This window comes from Neoarius graeffei, chromosome 16 (genome assembly GCF_027579695.1).
Source record: "Neoarius graeffei isolate fNeoGra1 chromosome 16, fNeoGra1.pri, whole genome shotgun sequence".
Classification (NCBI taxonomy): domain Eukaryota; kingdom Metazoa; phylum Chordata; class Actinopteri; order Siluriformes; family Ariidae; genus Neoarius; species Neoarius graeffei.
Genome location: NC_083584.1, coordinates 54,834,601 through 54,852,275, shown reverse-complemented (window position 1 = coordinate 54,852,275; position 17,675 = coordinate 54,834,601). Strand labels below are relative to the sequence as shown.

General features: G+C 41.4%; 2 protein-coding genes across 3 annotated transcripts in view; one reads left to right on the top strand and one right to left on the bottom strand.

Moving 5' to 3' along the window:
- wu:fc38h03 (acetylcholinesterase collagenic tail peptide) overlaps positions 1–17,675 on the top strand; it is a 47,133-nt gene that overhangs the window by 3,681 nt on the left and 25,777 nt on the right. Inside the window, exons 2-5 of one of the 2 annotated variants that reach the window (XM_060943191.1) lie at positions 4,684–4,790; positions 5,839–5,949; positions 6,375–6,419; positions 6,519–6,545. In XM_060943191.1, coding sequence (XP_060799174.1) covers positions 4,684–4,790; positions 5,839–5,949; positions 6,375–6,419; positions 6,519–6,545 — 290 coding nt within the window. The remainder of the gene's footprint in view (positions 1–4,683; positions 4,791–5,838; positions 5,950–6,374; positions 6,420–6,518; positions 6,546–17,675) is intronic. The other variant, XM_060943192.1, reaches the window with a different exon arrangement.
- Positions 12,322–13,623, bottom strand: LOC132901006 (uncharacterized). Its single transcript, XM_060943423.1, has 3 exons — positions 13,485–13,623; positions 12,744–13,165; positions 12,322–12,465 (listed from the first exon to the last, which is right to left on the bottom strand). The coding sequence occupies exons 1-3, from the start codon at positions 13,609–13,611 to the stop codon at positions 12,322–12,324; spliced, it is 693 nt and encodes a 230-aa protein (XP_060799406.1). The 5' UTR covers positions 13,612–13,623.

Here is a 17,675-nt window from a genome sequence, read left to right as displayed (position 1 = left end):
ATAAGCAAAAAAGTCTTTGTGGGACTCCAAATTTGTTTTGAATTTGTGTGAAGGACATAAGCACATTATTGTCATCAAATAAATCTCCAATCACTCTCACTCCCCTTTCATACCATATGTGAAATACAACACTTTTAATACCTGGAAGGAAGTTTCTATTATTCATGAGTGGTGTCAGATGAGAAATAGAGCCTTTTGTACCTACATATTTGTTCATGGGATTTTGCCCAACCAGTCCACATGTGCTTTGTGGATCTGGAGAAGACATTCGACCGTGTCCCTCATGGTATCCTGTGGGGGGTGCTTCGGGAGTATGGGGTTCGGGGCTCTTTGCTAAGGGCTGTCCGGTCCCTGTACGAACAGAGCAGGAGTCTGGTTCGCATTGCCGGCAGTAAGTCAGACCTGTTCCCAGTGCATGTTGGACTCCGGCAGGGCTACCCTTTGTCACCGGTTCTGTTCATAATTTTTATGGACAGAATTTCTAGGTGCAGCTAGGGGCCAGAGGGAATCCTGTTTGGGAACCACAGGATTTCATCTTTCCTTTTTGCAGATGATGTTGTCCTATTGGCTCCTTCAAACCAGGACCTTCAGCATGCACTGGGGTGGTTTGCAGTCGAGTGTGAAGCAGCTGGGATAAGAATCAGCACCTCCAAGTCCAAGGCCATGGTTCTCGACCGGAAAAGGGTGGCTTGCCCTCTTCAGGTTGGTGGAGAAGTCCTGCCTCAAGTGGAGGAGTTTAAGTATCTCGGGATCTTGTTCACGAGTGAGGGAAGGATGGAGCGTGAGATCGACAGGCGGATCGGTGCAGCCTCCGCAGTGATGCGGCCGCTTTACCAGTCCATCGTGGTGAAGAAGGAGCTGAGCCAAAAGGTAAAGCTCTCGATTTACCGGTCAATCTACGTTCCGACTCTCACCTATGGCCATGAGCTTTGGGTAATGACCGAAAGAACAAGATCGTGGATACAAGCGGCCGAAATGAATTTCCTTCGCAGGGTGGCTGGGCGCTCCCTTAGAGATAGGGTGAGAAGCACAGTCACTCGGGAGGAGCTCGGAGTAGAGCTGCTGCTCCTCCACATCAAGAGGAATCAGCTGAGGTGGCTCGGGCATCTCTTTCGGATGCCTCCTGGATGCCTCACTGGGGAGGTGTTCCAGGCATGTCCCCCCGGGAGGAGGCCCCGGGGAAGACCCAGGACATGCTGGAGGGACTATGTCTCTTGGCTGACCTGGGAACGCCTCTGTGTTCTTCCTGAGGAGCTGGCCGAGGTGTCTGGGGAAAGGGAAGTTTGGGCTTCCATGCTGAGACTGCTGCCTCCGTGACCCAGCCCCGGATAAGTAGAAGAAAATGAGATGAGATGAGATGAGATGAGATGAGATGAGATGATATTTGTTCATATCTTGCCAAATTTTGATGGAATTTTGGAGTATTGGATTGTCCTTTAGTTTAGGTTGGGGTTTCATGAGCTCAGCTAATAATCCAAAGGGTGCACATCCCCATGATTCAGGAGGGTCTTCACCAGCTTTCAGATAACGGTGAACCAACTCATGAATAAGTCTACTATGACAGGCCCAGTTGTACAATATAATATTTGGAAATGTGAAGCCACCTCTGTCTTTTGGTAACTGTAGTTTTCATACTCAGTCAAGGCTTTTTCCCTTGCCAAATGAATTTTGCGAAATCCCTTTCAATGTCTTTTGCTATCTTCTTTGGAATATATATAGGTAACATCTGCATAGGATAGAGCAGCTGCGGTAATACATTCATTTTTATAAAATTTACTCTGCCCATCCAGGAAATTGGCAGGTCCACCCATCTGATAAGGTCCTTTTTAATATCTTTGTGTACTAATTGAAAATTCAGTCTCAACAAATTTTTAATGCTTGGGGTTATGGTGATCCCTAAATATGAGAATCCTGAGGTAGACCAAGAAAATGGGAAATTAGGCAGATCTGGTACATCTTTGCCATATCCTACTGGCATGGCCATCAATTTATCAAAATTTACTTTATACCCAGAGATAGAACCAAAAGATTGAATTGTTGACATTAGGGTTGGTATAGATTCTTCTGGCTTGGCAATAAACAGCAGAACATCATCAGCATACAATGATATCTTATAAGTAACAGAATTTATTTGGAACTCTGCTATATTACTGTGACTTCTAATAGTTTCTGCCAATGGTTCCATTGCTAAGGCAAAGATAAGCGGAGAGATGGGATCACCTTGACGTGTAGACCTCCCCAACTCAAATTCACTTGATTTAACTCTGTTTATCAATACACTGGCTCTGGGTGAATAATATATTAAATTAATAAGTTTAATAAAGCCCTCCCAGAGGCCGAATTTTTTCCATAACTGTAAATAAATATGGCCACTCTATACCAGCGTTTCTCAACCTTTTTTCAGTCACGGCACCCTTCAGAAGTATGCAAATTCTCAAGGCACCCCCATATAAAATATACGCAGTCATGCTGACCATACGCTGACCCTGGCAGTGACATTGTGACATGGGAAAGGGGGCTGTGAGACAAATTTTGATGATGCATGATGCGGCGATGATCTGCATTAGTGTAACTATCGTTTTTTGGAATTTTAATTCATTTTATTTATTTCAATGTTAGAATATATAATTTTTTGACAGCACCCCTAACGAAGCCAGATGGCACCCCAGGGTGCCGCTCTATATGATCAAAAGCTTTCTCAGCATCCAAGGAGATTATGAGACCTTGTGTCTGATTAGCATATGTATGCTGAATGATGTTAAGCAATTTCCTCATATTAGTGAGAGAGACTATTTTTTATAAATCCAGTTTGATCTGGTGCAATTAAGTACGGAAGGTAACCTTCAAGTCTTTTTGCCAATATCTTAGAGAAAATTCTGCTGTCCACATTGGTCAGACTAATGGGGCGATAAGAGCTACATTTGTCTGGGGGTTTGTCTTTTTTAAGGAGTAGTGATATATTTGCTGAATACATGGAACTCGGGAATGTACCTCTCTCCTCTGAATGTAGGTACATATTGAGCAGGGGACCTTTAAGTGGATCTTGAAAAGTTTTGTAGAATTCTGGGCCATAGCCATCTGGGCCGGGGCTTTCCCACTCTGTAAAGAGTTGATTGCATTTATAATTTCCCGTTCAGTTATTGGTTTTCCAAGAGCAATCCTGTCAGTGTCCGACAGTGTTGGGAGGCTAAGTTTTTCTAAGAATCCTTGTATATGTTGCACTGGTGAAGTAAATTCTGAGGTGTAAAGTTTTTTATAAAAGTCTTTCATTATCTCAACTAAAATTTTGGTCTTGTACTGATTTTTTCCAGATTTATCTTTCAGTGAAGCAATAGACTTAGATTCACGTCTGCTGGCCGCCAACCGAGCGAGTAGACGCCCCAGTTTGTCTCCCATCTCAAATAATCTATGTTTGGCATAAAATATACTAGCCTCTGCTTTTTGCATCAATAGTTGGTTAAGAGCTGACTGGGTAACTTCTACTTTCTTACATAGATCTGCAGTGGTGTTATTTTTAACCTGCATTTCAAGATCGGCCAATTGTTTTTCTAAATTAAGTTGTTCTTTTAGAGCCTCTGTTTTCCTAGCTGTACTATAAGAAATTATCACTCTCCTTGGGTACGCTTTAAGTGTGTCCCAGAGTATGGATGGATTTGTATCTTCATTATCATTAACAGACAAAAAAACTTCAATTTGGTCTTTCATAAAGGTAACAAATGTGGGATTTTTTAAAAGTGATGGGTTTAGACGCCAATAATGTGAGGCAGGTTGAGGGGGAGGGTGGGGAGACTTCTATATACCTGTAAGTGTCAGCATGATTGGATAATAGATGCGTGCCTATTGCACATTCCTCCAACCTATCCAGACTTTTTTAAATCTTCCCTAATATGGGTATAATAAACTTTAGGCACTTTTAGAATTACTTTTAGAAGCAGATGCCCTTAATAAACAAACAGCTTTGCTCTTTGCTTAAAAGTGATGTCATGCTAATGCTAAGCCTTGCTAAAGCTAATTCTGGTTGAAGTCTATGGGCCTGGGGGCAGAGCTTTGGGGACATGGGTGTGAATTGGGGTGGGCTCAAGGAGTAAAAAAATTATTTCAACTTTGAACCCACCTACTTAACCATTAGAGATCTAATCTTGACTAATTTTCATGAATCGTATCTAAGGCACCTTTAATGCACTGAACTAATCACAAGTGGGGTCTCTGAGGGGCAGCATCATGGAGCTTCCCACCAGGAAACTGTTTGTTTTTCTCCATCATTTCTTGAGTAAAGGAAGATGTTCAACTGTCTGGAGACGGAATTAGATCCCTTGAGGGTTCTCCAGCTCTCCCTCTCAGGGAACCCTCCAGCAGTGTTTCCTCTCTTAAGTATGACATGGACCCTTAAAAAACCTTCATACCTTTTCAGAATGTGTTTTTCTACTTAAATTTTAACTTAAGATAGGCAGCTTCTCTGGAATTAAGATGGATAAATTGTTTCTTTCCCAGGAAAGCTTTTAAAAACCACTGCTTCAAAATGTAAATGCACACCTGCATGTCTGAGATACTAGACCCCGTTTAGGAACCATGTTGTAATATGTTTCTTTTTTTTTCTCTTGTAAAATCTAATGATGTTTTTAGTTACCTTTTACAACTGGGGAGGCAACTGAATCTTATCTTATTTCTAATTGATTGTCATAGTGCTGATTCCAATAGAAGTCCTGAAAAGATTTGACCCGTGCTGCCTACAGAGCCCGCCTCCACCACCCCTGTTTCCACCCCCACCCAGTGTGTGGAGAAGAGCTCGGGTGAGTGTTTAATGTCTTCTTCTTCTTCAAGAGCTTGGGTGAGTGTTTAATGACTTCTCTGTACAAGTCTTCAGAGTAAATCTCAGAAAAATACGTCAGTAATCATTTTGACAAAATAACTGTATTATAGCTTAAAATATTTAGATGTATAGGACTTGATGCCAACAGTGTGGATGGTGACGCCTTGAGCTTCGACATGACTAGTCCTTCTTGTTACTAATTTGTATTCCTGAATTCCCCTTAAAATATAAAACATGGGCGGCAAGGTGGTGTAATGGTTAGTGCTGTTGCCTCACAGCAAGAAGGTCCAGGTTCGAGCCCCGTGGCTGGCGAGGGCCTTTCTGTGCGGGGTTTGCATGTTCTCCCCGTGTCCGCGTGGGTTTCCTCCGGGTGCTCCGGTTTCCCCCACAGTCCAAAGACATGCAGGTTAGGTTAACTGGTGACTCTAAATTGACTGTAGGTGTGAATGTGAGTGTGAATGGTTGTCTGCGTCTACGTGTCAGCCCTGTGATGACCTGGCGACTTGTCCAGGGTGTACCCCACCTCTCGCCCATAGTCAGCTGGGATAGGCTCCAGCTTGCCTGCAACCCTGTAGAAGGATAAAGTGGCTAGAGATAATGAGATGAGATATAAAACATATACCTAGTAATAGAGGCTTAAAAAGATACCACAATACCTGCGATATGTCAGAATATTGTGCCTCAATTTATCATTATTTTTATATTACATCATCGTGTTGCCAAGCCCTAATGTGAATCATAAATAATTTATCACTATGTTCTATTTTTTATCATTAATACCAATAAACTACAATCAACCTGCAGTATATTCATGTATAAGGCTGGAAATAACAACTAAAAGCTGTTAAAATGTAATTGGATTAATGGAAAGGTGATTTGATCATCGTTTATTATTTAATGATGAGTCAGTTTTCTTGCGCTCATTTAAATGAATTTCTTGCTGTTTTGGTGTGGAAATAATTGATAATTATAATGAGAGTTCAGGTAACTCAAATGCTTACACGAACTTTAAATGATTGGTTTTGAAGGTGTTCCCAGAATATGTGGAGGGTGAAAAAGAGAAAGGAAAAGACGAAGATGATGTGATACAGCACTGTCTCTCAGGACCTCCTGGACCACCAGGTCCTCCTGGACCACCGGTATGGAGAAGGATACAGACACACTGCGTTCAGCTAAAGGCTGTAGCTCGTAATTTCCTACCTCTGTGTTTATGGGGGGAAAAACAAATAAAGAAAAGGCCCCCCTTAGCTCAACCTCAAGAATTCCCTCCCTAAGTGACATCAAATCAACATGGTTGCTCACAGCATCAGGAGTAAACACAGGAGCACTTCTTACCATCACCTTACAGACACATTCACCTGTTAAATCCATCACTCTGATTCTACAGTTCACTGTTCTGAGGAAAATATACAACATTCAGCACAGTTAGCTGGCTAGCTTGTTGCTAACACAGAGGCATCCATGGTTTTTCCTGTAATTCCGAGTTCTAACCTCCCAAATCTGAGGTAAATAGATTGAAGCATTACAGAGCTGTAAACAGTTTTATTTACGCTCTCTATTTCAGGGTCAGAACGGCATTCCAGGAGTACAGGGTCCCAAGGGAGATCCGGTGAGTCTGATTGGTGAACTAGAAGAGATTTGAATTTAATCTTTTGAATGTGACAAACGGGGGAATCTGCATGATCCTCTGAACTTCTTTCCTCTCTAGGGAGATATTGGTCGACCAGGATCAAAGGTAAGCCTGGAGGTTGCACTTTCCCCAAAATAACACACACACACACACACACAGATCAGCCATAACATTAAAACCACTGACAGGTGAAGTGAATAACATTGATTATCTCATTGCAATGGCACCTGTCAAGGGGTGGGATATATTAGGCAGCAAGAGAACAGTCGGTTCTTGAAGTTGATGTGTTGGAAGCAGGAAAAATTTGCAAGTGTAAGGACTGAGCGACTTTGATAAGGGCCAAACTGTGATGGCTAGATGACTGGGTCTGACTGTCTCCAAAATGGCACATCTTGTGGGGTGTTCCTGGTATGCAGTGGTTAGTACCTACCAAAAGTGGTCCAAGGAAGGACAACTGGTGAATCGGCGACAGGGTCATGGGTGTCAAAGTCTCATTGATTCGCATGGGGCACGAAGGCTAGCCCATATGGTCCAATCAGGCAGCACGGTGGTGTAATGTTTAGCACTGTTGCCTCACAGCAAGAAGGTTCTGTGTTCGAGCCCAGTGGCCGATGGGGCCTTTCTGTGTGGAGTTTGCATGTTCTCCCTGTGTTTGCGTGGGTTTCCTCTGGGTGCTCCAGTTTCCCCCACAGTTCAAAGACATGTGGTTAGGTTAACATGAGGCAGCCTTGGGCTAAAGTACCCTTGAGCTAAAGTACCCTTGAGCAAGGCAACTGACCCCCAACTGCTCCTTGGGTGCTGTAGCATAGCTGCCCACTGCTCTGAGTATGTGTGTGCGCATGCATGCGTGTGTTCACAGTTTCAGATGAATTAAATGCAGGGGATGAATTTCACCATGCTTGAGTGTGCATGTGACAAATAAAGGCTTCTTCAATCCCACAGAAGAGCTACTGTAGCACAAACTGCTGAAAAAGTTAATGCTGACACCTTTCTGTTTTAGCCAGCGTTAACTTTTTCAGTAGCTTGTGCTAACTTTAGCCTCTAAAGTATGATCAGGATTTTAATTACATCGAAGTAGAAAGATATGCTGGGTTGCACCTCTGTTGCTCGGGATTATCTGAAACAAACTGCATTGGTGTATTGTGTTTGCTTTATTCTTTTTTTTATCCCTTGTTTGTACTGCATCATTTTTTGTGTGTGTTCCACAGCAGGCACTTGAATGTTAATTAGTCTCCAGTGTATTACGGCATGGCTTTGGTCCACTGCAGCAGAGTCAAGCAATACATCACTTAGGGCTGAATCCCAGACATGGATCTCCTTACTGCACGAAAGAGAGAGAGAGAGAGAGAGAGAGAGAGAGAAAGAATACAGTGTCTTGCAAAAGTATTCATGCCCCTTGGTGTTTGTCCTGTTTTGTTGCATTACAAGCTGGAATTAAAATGGATTTTTTGGGGGTTAGCACCATTTAATTTACACAACATGCCTACAACTTTAAAGGTGAAAACCGTTGTATTATTGTGACACAAACAATAATTAAGATGAAAAAACAGAAATCTGGAATGTGCATAGACATCTCCCCCCTCCCCCCCCCAAAAAAAAAAAAAAAAATCAATACTTTGTAGAGCCACCTTTGGCAGCAATTACAGCTGCAAGTCTCTTGGAGTATGTCTCTATTAGCTTAGCACATCTAACCACTGGGATTTCTGCCCATTCCTCAAGACAAAACTGCTCCAACTCCAAGTTAATTCTGGTTGAAGTTCAATTGGATTGAGGTCTGGGCTTTGACGAGGCCATTCAAGGACATTTTAAATGTTTCCCTTCAAGCCACTCCAGTGTAGCTTTAGCAGTATGTTTAGGGTCATTGTCCTGCTGGAACGTGAACCTTCGTCCCAGTCTCAAACCTCTGGCCGACTCAAACAGGTTTTCCTCCAGAATTGCCCTGTATTTAGTGCCATCCAGCTTTCCTACAGTCCTGACCAGCTTTCCTGGCCCTGCAGATGAAAAACATCCCCACAGCACAATGCTGCTACCACCATGCTTCACTGCAGGAATGGTGTTCTCAGGGTGTTGGGTTTGTGCCACACATGGCATTTCCCATGATGGCCAAAAAGTTCAATTTTAGTCTCATTTGACCAGAGAATCCTCTTCCACGTGTTTGGGGAGTCTGCCACATGCTGTTGAGCAAACTCCAAACCTGTTTTCTGAAGCAATGGCTTTTTTTCTGGCCACTCTTCCATAAAGCCCCACTCTGTGGAGTGTACGGCTTAAAGTGGTCCTATGGACAGATACTCCCATCTCCGCTGTGGATCTTTGCAGCTCCTTCAGTGTTCTTTTTGGTGTCTTTGTTGCATCTCTGATTAATGCCCTCCTTGCCTGGTCTGTGAGTTTTGGTGGACGGCCTTCTCTTGTTAGGTTTGTAGTGGTGACATATTCTTTCCATTTTGCTATAATGGATTTAATGGTGATCCGTAGGATATTCAAAGTTCGGGATATATATTGATTTTTTTATAACCCAACTCTGATCTATACTTCTCCACAATTTTGTCTCTGACCTGTTTGGAAGCTCCTTGGTTTTCATGTTGCTTGCTTAGTAGTGTTGCAGAGTCAGGGTCCTTCCAGAACAGGTTGATTTATACAGACATCATGTGACACTTTGATTGTACACAGGTGGATCTTTAATCAACTAATTATGTGACTTATGAAGTGAATTGGTTGGACCAGCTCTTATTTAGGGGTTTCATACGAAAGGGGGTGAATACTTATGCACACTCCAGATTTCTGTTTTTTGTCTGTGAAGATTCTCAATCATCCAGGTCATAGTAAACTGTGGGTGGTAGAAATGGGCAACTGGACTTGCTTGAAGATTCTTGAAAACGTTTCACCTCTCGCCCAAAAGGCTTCCTCAGTTCTGTCTGACTAATAGGGAGTATCAGATATTTATCCTCTCCTGGATCAGAATCAGAATTCTGATGACCAGCTCATCTAAGGTGTCATTGAGGCATCATGTTGGTGTGGGTCACTGGAGGCTGGGTATGAACGGCGAGTCATTAGGGTGATCAAAGGATTGTCCATTAGGGTGATCAATGGCAATCTGACTCTCTCTGTCCTCCTGTGAGTCACTGAAAACAGCTGGGTCCTGGCGTACACCCAGCTATCTGGGAAGAGTGTCCAATACCGCCTTGTAGATGGTTGACAAATGATGTCTTAGACCCCCACCTCTGTTCAGTGATGGCCGTTCCAGGTTGACAAAAATGGCTTCTTTAACTCCTCACTCATACCAACGATCCTCTCTGGCTAAAATGCGTACATTACAATCCTGAAATGAGTGTCCTTTGTTGTTAAGATGAATGTAGACAGCCGAGTCCTGGCCTGAGGAGCTGGCTGTCCTGTGTTGGGCCAAGCGCCTGTATAGCGGTTGTTTGGTCTCACCAATATACGAATCTGTGCAATTCTCACTGCACTGAATTGCATACACTACATTGTCCTGTTTGTGTCTGGGTATTCTGTCCTTAGGGTGGACCAGTTTCTGCTTCAGGGTGTTACTGGGTCTGAAATGTACCGGAATGTTGTGTTTGTAGAAGATTCTCCTGAGTTTCTCAGATAGACCAGAAATGTAGGGAATGACAATGTTCTTGCGTTTGTTCCTGTTATCATCCTTGTCAGTTATGTTCCTTTTTATGCTCTTTAGGAAAGCCCAGTTGGGATAACCGCAATTCTGAAGTGCTTTCTTGATATGATTCTGCTCCTTCTCTTTTCTCTCTAAGGCCAAGTTTACATTAGACCGTATCTGTCTCGTTTTCTTCGTGGATGCACTGTCCGTTTACATTAAAACGCCTGGAAACGCCGGGAAACGGGAATCCGCCAGGGTCCACGTATTCAATCCAGATCGTGTCTGGTCCGGTGCTGTGTAAACATTGAGAATACGCGGATACGCTGTGCTGAGCTCTAGCTGGCGTCGTCATTGGACAACGTCACTGTGACATCCACCTTCCTGATTCGCTGGCATTGGTCATGTGACGCGACTGCTGAAAAACGGCGCGGACTTCCGCCTTGTATCACCTTTCATTAAAGAGTATAAACGTATGAAAATACTGCAAATACTGATGCAAATACTGCCCATTGTGTAGTTATGATTGTCTTTAGGCTTGCCATCCTTCCACTTGCAAATGGTAAGTGACGCGCATGCCCGACATGCACTGAGATCACACACACAGTGGCTCAGTCCCAAATCACTGCTCGTGCACTTCACTCGCGCGCTCTGTGAGCTGCGCAGGGCCGGAGTGCGCACCCTCCAGAGGGCACACCCTCCAGAGGGCACTCGCTGTTCAGGGCGGAGTGATTTGGAGCGCAGGATGCCTGCGGAGCCGAGCGTATCCGTGTATTGGTGTTGCTACCGTATGTGCACGCAAATCGTGTATCAAGGTTCCTACACTAAGAATCATTTGAAAATTAATGACATTTAATGACATTTTTACACTCATTTTAATGACAATTCTATATGAATGCTATGCTAAGTTATATTCCAATGGACCAGTACATGATGAATTTAACAGTAAATAAAGCAAAGCACAAGACATGTTGTACAATGTGAAAAAAATCTTTATTGATTTTTTTTAGAATTCTTTTTTTTTTCAAGAACTGTTCAAATCCCTGAAGGATTTTGTCTTTTCGTCCAACTCTTTTTTGGTTTCGATAAGTTCCTCCTTTTTAGACTTTCTTTTCGATCTAAATGCGTTGGCCTGAGCAACTTTCTCTGCCATTTTCTCTTTGGATTTGGCATTTTCCGCCTCTTCAGAAAGATGATCTGCATTTGTTTCAAGAGTGTCAATGACGGACTCCAGTGTTTTGCATTTTTTTCTTAACGTATCTAATTCATCTTCCATGTCTTTTTCTTTTCTTCACTCAATTTTTTTCTTTGATTTTCTTCAAGGTAATTCCTGTATCTCATTCTGGCAGCTGAGGCTGACTTCAACATATCCTTTGTGATCGGTACCTGAAGTGGCCCCCCATAATCCTGAATAGCATCATACACTATGCGCTGTGCCACTACTGTGTCCTGATGTTGGTTATCCTGCAGTACCTCTTTGTTAACAGAGAAACCTCTTTCAACTGCGGCTTGTCCATGAGGCAAGATCAAGAGATTTCTACATACCTGCCACAGTTTTTCATATTTCTCCATATGGCTACTTAGAAACCTGTCTATTCTTGAGATGGATGGATCATAATCCTTGAATTGTTCATCCCTGGCCTCAGTGTCTAAGAAATCTTGCATCTCCCTGATAACATGCTCTCCATCTATGAGCCCTTCAGAGAGAATCTTAGCATGTACCATACTGTGAACAATGTTTTTCATTTTAGAAACACATGCATCTGGTTCACTGTGCATCTTTCGAGGATCTAAACACACTAGGTTACGAACTAATGGGTATTTCAATGGACTCTTGTCAAGGATTTTAGATGTCATTGCTTGCAACCCACTAGTAGCCTCCTGTTTGAATTCCATCAACTGCCTAGAGCTTATGGTGTTGTTTCTGGAAAGCACCTGTTAAGCAAAGTAAAAATTTAAAAGGCATTTAAAAATAAAACAATTTTCAACTTATATTTCTGGAATAAAAATAACAATGCATTAAGACAGCTGTTATTATGCAGAAATATAATCATTTCAAATTCACATATTTGCTTTTGATTAAAAGGGAATTCAGGCATGCTTTAGTTTATTACACCTGTGAACATATATGTTTCAAAAATCATAAAAAATTCTACTTCTATACCAAAAATCCAATTTACGCTTATATGAATGGGTATTATTACATAAATGTGTTTATTTTATGATTTTAATATTAGGAATCATATTATATAAATATGATACTGATACTTGCCTTCAAGGTTGCATCTGCAGCAAAGCCAACATCCACATGACTGTGATGCAGGTGATATCCTTGTCCGAGACTTTGATTTTCACCAATTTTTCAGCAGAGTCGTGGATTGCAAGCTGTTCTTTCTTGATAAACCTCCTGAGCAAACCCTGTAATCAGACAACACATTGTTTAACTGTGAAGCCATCAGCTTAAAATTGGCAAAAAGACAATTAAAAGTAAAGATTATTAAGATATTCAGATCAATTTATTAATCTAAATCATAAAAATTGTTAAAATTCTTTATAAATTATAGTACTTTAGATTAATAGGTAAGTATTTAAATTGGTTTATATACAAAACCATAATAACCCACAAAACCACCGCCGAGATATATGGTAATCTCTGTAGTTTATATGCATTGAAATGTTTTAATGGAAATATTTACCTTCAGCAATTTCTTCAAATCTATGACCAGGAAAGGAAGGAGAGGTTGATCAGACTGGTACTTGGTCAGGAATGGAGTCACTGCCATTGACACAGCCAAGAAGAACTGGAATTTAGCCTTTATGAGCTTGTCTTTTCTTGCATTGAGGAGAACATCAAATGAAGTGTTGTTTGGATGAGATACTTTCTTAGCAACAACTGCCTCTACATACTTGATAACTCTGTCCCAAACTTCAAGTGCTCTTGTGAGGACCGGCTCATTTTCTAACCATCTGTGGCCACAAAACTTAAGTGGAAAGTTTGAATCTGCCCCAGTTGTAAGACCATTAACAGTCATGTAATCTTCCCGTCTTGCAGGTGCATCTTTGAATAGTCTATACATACTACTTAGCACCTTCTCCAATGACCATGCACTGAAACAAGCTGAAAAAATATACACCATTAATTGTCAATTCATTAATATATATATATATATATATATATATATATATATATATATATATATATATATATAAATAAAATACATATAACTTAGACTACAAAATATAAAAGTAGTATAAACCATATAATATTTCAACAAGATGTAAAGTGTCTATCAAGGAATTTTCAAAACTGGGTTTTTCTACAAAATATATAATTGTAAAATATACAGGTATCCTTCTCAATAAAAAACACTGTAGTTGCATGTTACATTGGATTATTGTCTGAATATATTTAAACTAAATTCAAAAAGAACAAATACCCTTGAATGCATTGTGCATGGTATGGAGTCCACAGTTGCCAACCACTAACAACTGTTTGCTGAATTGATCTTTTTGCTGGTCTTGCATCATTTCTAAAAACTTCCAGTTTACATTGGGGCCATCCATTGAGATGCTCAAGAGATTTCTCAAGTCCATATCCTTCACACATTCCTGAAAAAAAACCCACAAAGATACTTTGTATTATAACTTTAAATAGCAAACAAGAAGTGTCACAATAACCACTGAGCATAAGTTGTACACATAATTATATTTTAGTTTTGAAGATAACTGATAAAATTAAATTATTATGTATGATCATAATAAATCTTATCACATGTTATTCCTAACTGATTATGTACACACTTTCAACATGGACTCATTTTACACATAAGTATAGATTATAAGATAACAATGCTTAAGTAATAACTTTATCATAACTTAAGGAAATGTTGATACATGTAGATGATTATAAATTAAAATACTTACATTGAAATGGCTGACCATGTCCACTGCTGTCGCATGTCCAAGGAACGCTGATCCAAGATAGTGAGTTTTCACAAGCTTGTTGTCTGGCTCTGCTTTAACATCACTGGACCAAAATCTGACATGAACGTCCATTTGTTTGAGCTTTGTTTTTTGGTTTAAGCTTTCATCAAACATTAAAACAAAGCTATCGGTACCAATGTTGTTGATCAGCTGTTTCAGAAAGTAAGGAGCCAGACCAAACCGCAGTAAGTACGCGGTTTTATCTGCGCCACAACTGAATAATTTGGCGATCGCACTGTCGCTGAACATCGTCCTGAAATAGTCCTCTATGTTGGAATTTGAATTGTAAGAACTGTGTGTTGCGGCAGTCCGAAGTGTCCACAACAGTTCTGCCTTCAGAACATCCATACTATTTGTAGCGATATCTGACACTGTCATAGTTACATTTTTTGAAGTCGTAGCAGTGGGCCTGTCGCTCCCGGTTCCTCCTTCAGTCGTTACAAATGACGTTATTTTACTCTTTTGCTGGCGCATAAGCTCTCGGTGTCGCTGACCTTCAGCGTGGGCGAACAACGCATTTTTTCCCATGTTTCCCAACGAACGTGTTTTTTTACACACACGGCAGTAGAAAGCGTATTTATCTGCATTTACCGGCGTGACCCACGCTTTGAATGGTTCGTCTTCCACCCAACCTTCGTTGAATACGCACTTCCGTGCCGGTGGCATTGTTATCGCGTGTTTACTGTGATACGGGTGAATGATTAACTATAATAGCGCCATTTATCAAACACGAGGTGAAATAGGATGATTGCGCATCATCTTCTGCGCATATTGAGATATTGAGAAATTCCGCTCTGTGATAGCTGCTCCTATTTTAAAGATTTGGCCAACTACGTAATTAATGACTTTTAATACGAAATTGTGGATTTTAATGACTTTTAATGACCTTAAAAAGAGAAAATTGGAATTAATGACTTTTAATGACGCGCGGGAACCTTGTACTGTATTGGCGTTGCTGTGTGCACACTAATCGTTTTAAAAACGTTAATCTGATGATCCGCTGATACGGTCTAATGTAAACATGGGCTAAGGCTTCTGTCTTGTCTAATGTGTACATCACAATCCAAGAAGGCTAGTGACTCGCCGTTCACCCTAATGACTCGCCGTTCACACCCAGCCTCCAGTGACCCACACCAACATGATGCCTCAATGACACCTTAGATGAGCTGGTCATCAGAATTCTGATTCTGATCCAGGAGAGGATAAATATCTGATACTCCCTATTAGTCAGACAGAACTGAGGAAGCCTTTTGGACGAGAGGTGAAACGTTTTCAGGAATCTTCAAGCAAGTCCAGTTGCCCATTTCTACCACCCACAGATTTCTGTTTTTTCATCTTAATTATTGTCTGTGTCACAATAAAACAACAATTTTCACCTTTAAAGTTGTAGGCATGTTGTGTAAATCAAATGGTGCTCACCCCCTCAACATTAATTTTAATTCCAGCTTGTAATGCGTCAAAACAGGACAAACACCAAGAGGGATGAATACTTTTGTAAGACATTGTATACTGCTTGCCTATGAATATAGCACAGTCTCTTTTGTTACTGGAAGTGCATCACTTTGAGGTATTTCACTCACGTGACCAAGTCATGTGATGCTGCCATTTTGGACGGCACGGCTCGAATCAGTTTGAATGCGAGGAAGGCGACAAACGAAAAACATAAAAGAAAAAGGAGCGAGATGCAGAAAACACCTTCACTATCCAGCGACATAGGGCATTTACAGGGCGAGCAGAGGGAGAGGTATTTGCAAAAATTGAGGTTAGCAGGCTTAGAGAACGACGTTTACCTGCTTCCACCAGGACTGTTCACTGACAGCTAAGATTTGTTCACATTTTCATTTACTTTCAGTCCTCAGGATAAACAAAATGTTATTAAATGTCATTGAAATAACTTCTTAGTCTGTTGAGACATGGCCCATTATAAGTTTTTCCTTTACTGTATTTACTAGTTTACTGAGCGCACTCCGGGGCTGGCCGGGGCTAGCTAGCGCTCCGGGGCTGGCCGGGGCTAGCGAGCGCTCCGGGGCTGGCCGGGGCTAGCTAGCGCTCCGGGGCTGGCTGGGGCTAGCTAGTGCTCCGGGGCTGGCTGGGGCTAGCTAGTGCTCCGGGGCTGGCTAGCGCTCCGGGGCTGGCCGGGGCTAGCTAGCGCTAGCTAGCGCTCCGGGGCTGGCCGGCTCAGTAAACTAGTAAATACAGTAAAGGAAAAACTTGAGACTGAAAGGTTTTAACAGTCATCCAAATGACTGAACGTAAACGTTGCTACAGCAACATACTAGGTACTATGATGTTGACATTAGCTAGCTTGCCGTCCAAAATGGCGGACACCGGGGTGTCACGTGACCCTGTGACGTCAGGTGAAATACCTCTTTTTAATAGACATCCTGCAATAAAAGTGTGTCAAACCTTTTTGGTCATATGTGTATTATATTCCATATCTGCTTGGAGGAAATATCTGCTTCTGTTGTGCCTCAAGAAGAAAAAAAATTCAGTTTAAAATAGTCACTTCATCTGATTCACTAAAATCGTTGACTATGAATTAAACAAATTAAGCCAGTTTCCTGCATACAGCATAAGTAAGCACATTTATTAAAATGTATAAATTGACACAGTCGCTACCGTTACATGCACAAAATGTTCCAGTTTTTGCCCTTATTCCAAAAAAGCCATTATTCCTACGAAGCTGTTTACATGGATAATGAAAATGAATATTCCACTCATATTCCTTTACATTTACCTTGAAAGCTGTTGTCTGCATGCTTTGTGGACAAACTGTGTCACAAACTGCCATTAAAAAAAAACATCCGAGATGCATATTCTGATCGGGGTGTATACATGCCCAAAGAATGCTCCGAAATCCAGAATAATATCTGCATATCCCAAGGTTTATGGTTATTTAGCACAAAAGTCTTTTAGCACAAGTTCTAAAGTCTCTTAGCACAACTCTAAGTTCTTTAGCAAAAGATCCAAGAACACTTGATCTTTATTATGAATACTTACTGATCACGTTTAAAGATGTTTGAATTTTTTTATGAAAGTTACCGAGATTCTGATCGAAAACGAGCGACTGTATTTCCCCACTCCGCCATCCTGAAACCACCATGTTTGATGGAGCCCGTATGTTAGTCACCAATCCTCCCTCCAAATTATTTAACACAGTACGTCCCCTGACCCAGTACACTGCTACAGCCAACTTCCAGGTTTGTTTTGTCTCTATTAAAGCGCTAAGCTTAAATTATATAATATTTCTTATTTACAATTTGCTAATTTGATAAAGAATGAAAAGTCAAGTGAAATTTACAAGCTGATAAGAGTTTAAAGAAAGCATTTTATTTGTTCTTTATTTTAATTTTTTACAAAAGAAAACGGTCAAAAGAAAGGAAAACTATGTACAGCTATTTCAATTATTTTTATTAAGCTGTTTAAATTTTACATAATTGCTGTGATTTCTAAATGCCTCGTCTTGTCTCGTCTTCTTCCGCTTTATCCGGGACCGGGTCGCGGAGGCAGCAGTCTAAGCAGGGAAGCCCAAACTTCCCTTTCCCCAGACACCTCGGCCAGCTCCTCGGGAAGAACACCGAGGCGTTCCCAGGCCAGCCGAGAGACATAGTCCCTCCAGCGTGTCCTGGGTCTTCCCCGGGGCC

Coding starts and splice junctions, on each gene's coding strand:
- LOC132901006 (XM_060943423.1), bottom strand. CDS start 13,611: ATGGATGGCCCCAATGTAAACTGGAAGTTTTTAGAAATGATGCAAGAC. Junction 13,166..13,484: donor CATGCACAATGCATTCAAGG/GTATTTGTTCTT, acceptor ATATTTTTTCAG/CTTGTTTCAGTGCATGGTCA. Junction 12,466..12,743: donor ATTTGAAGAAATTGCTGAAG/GTAAATATTTCC, acceptor GTCTGATTACAG/GGTTTGCTCAGGAGGTTTAT.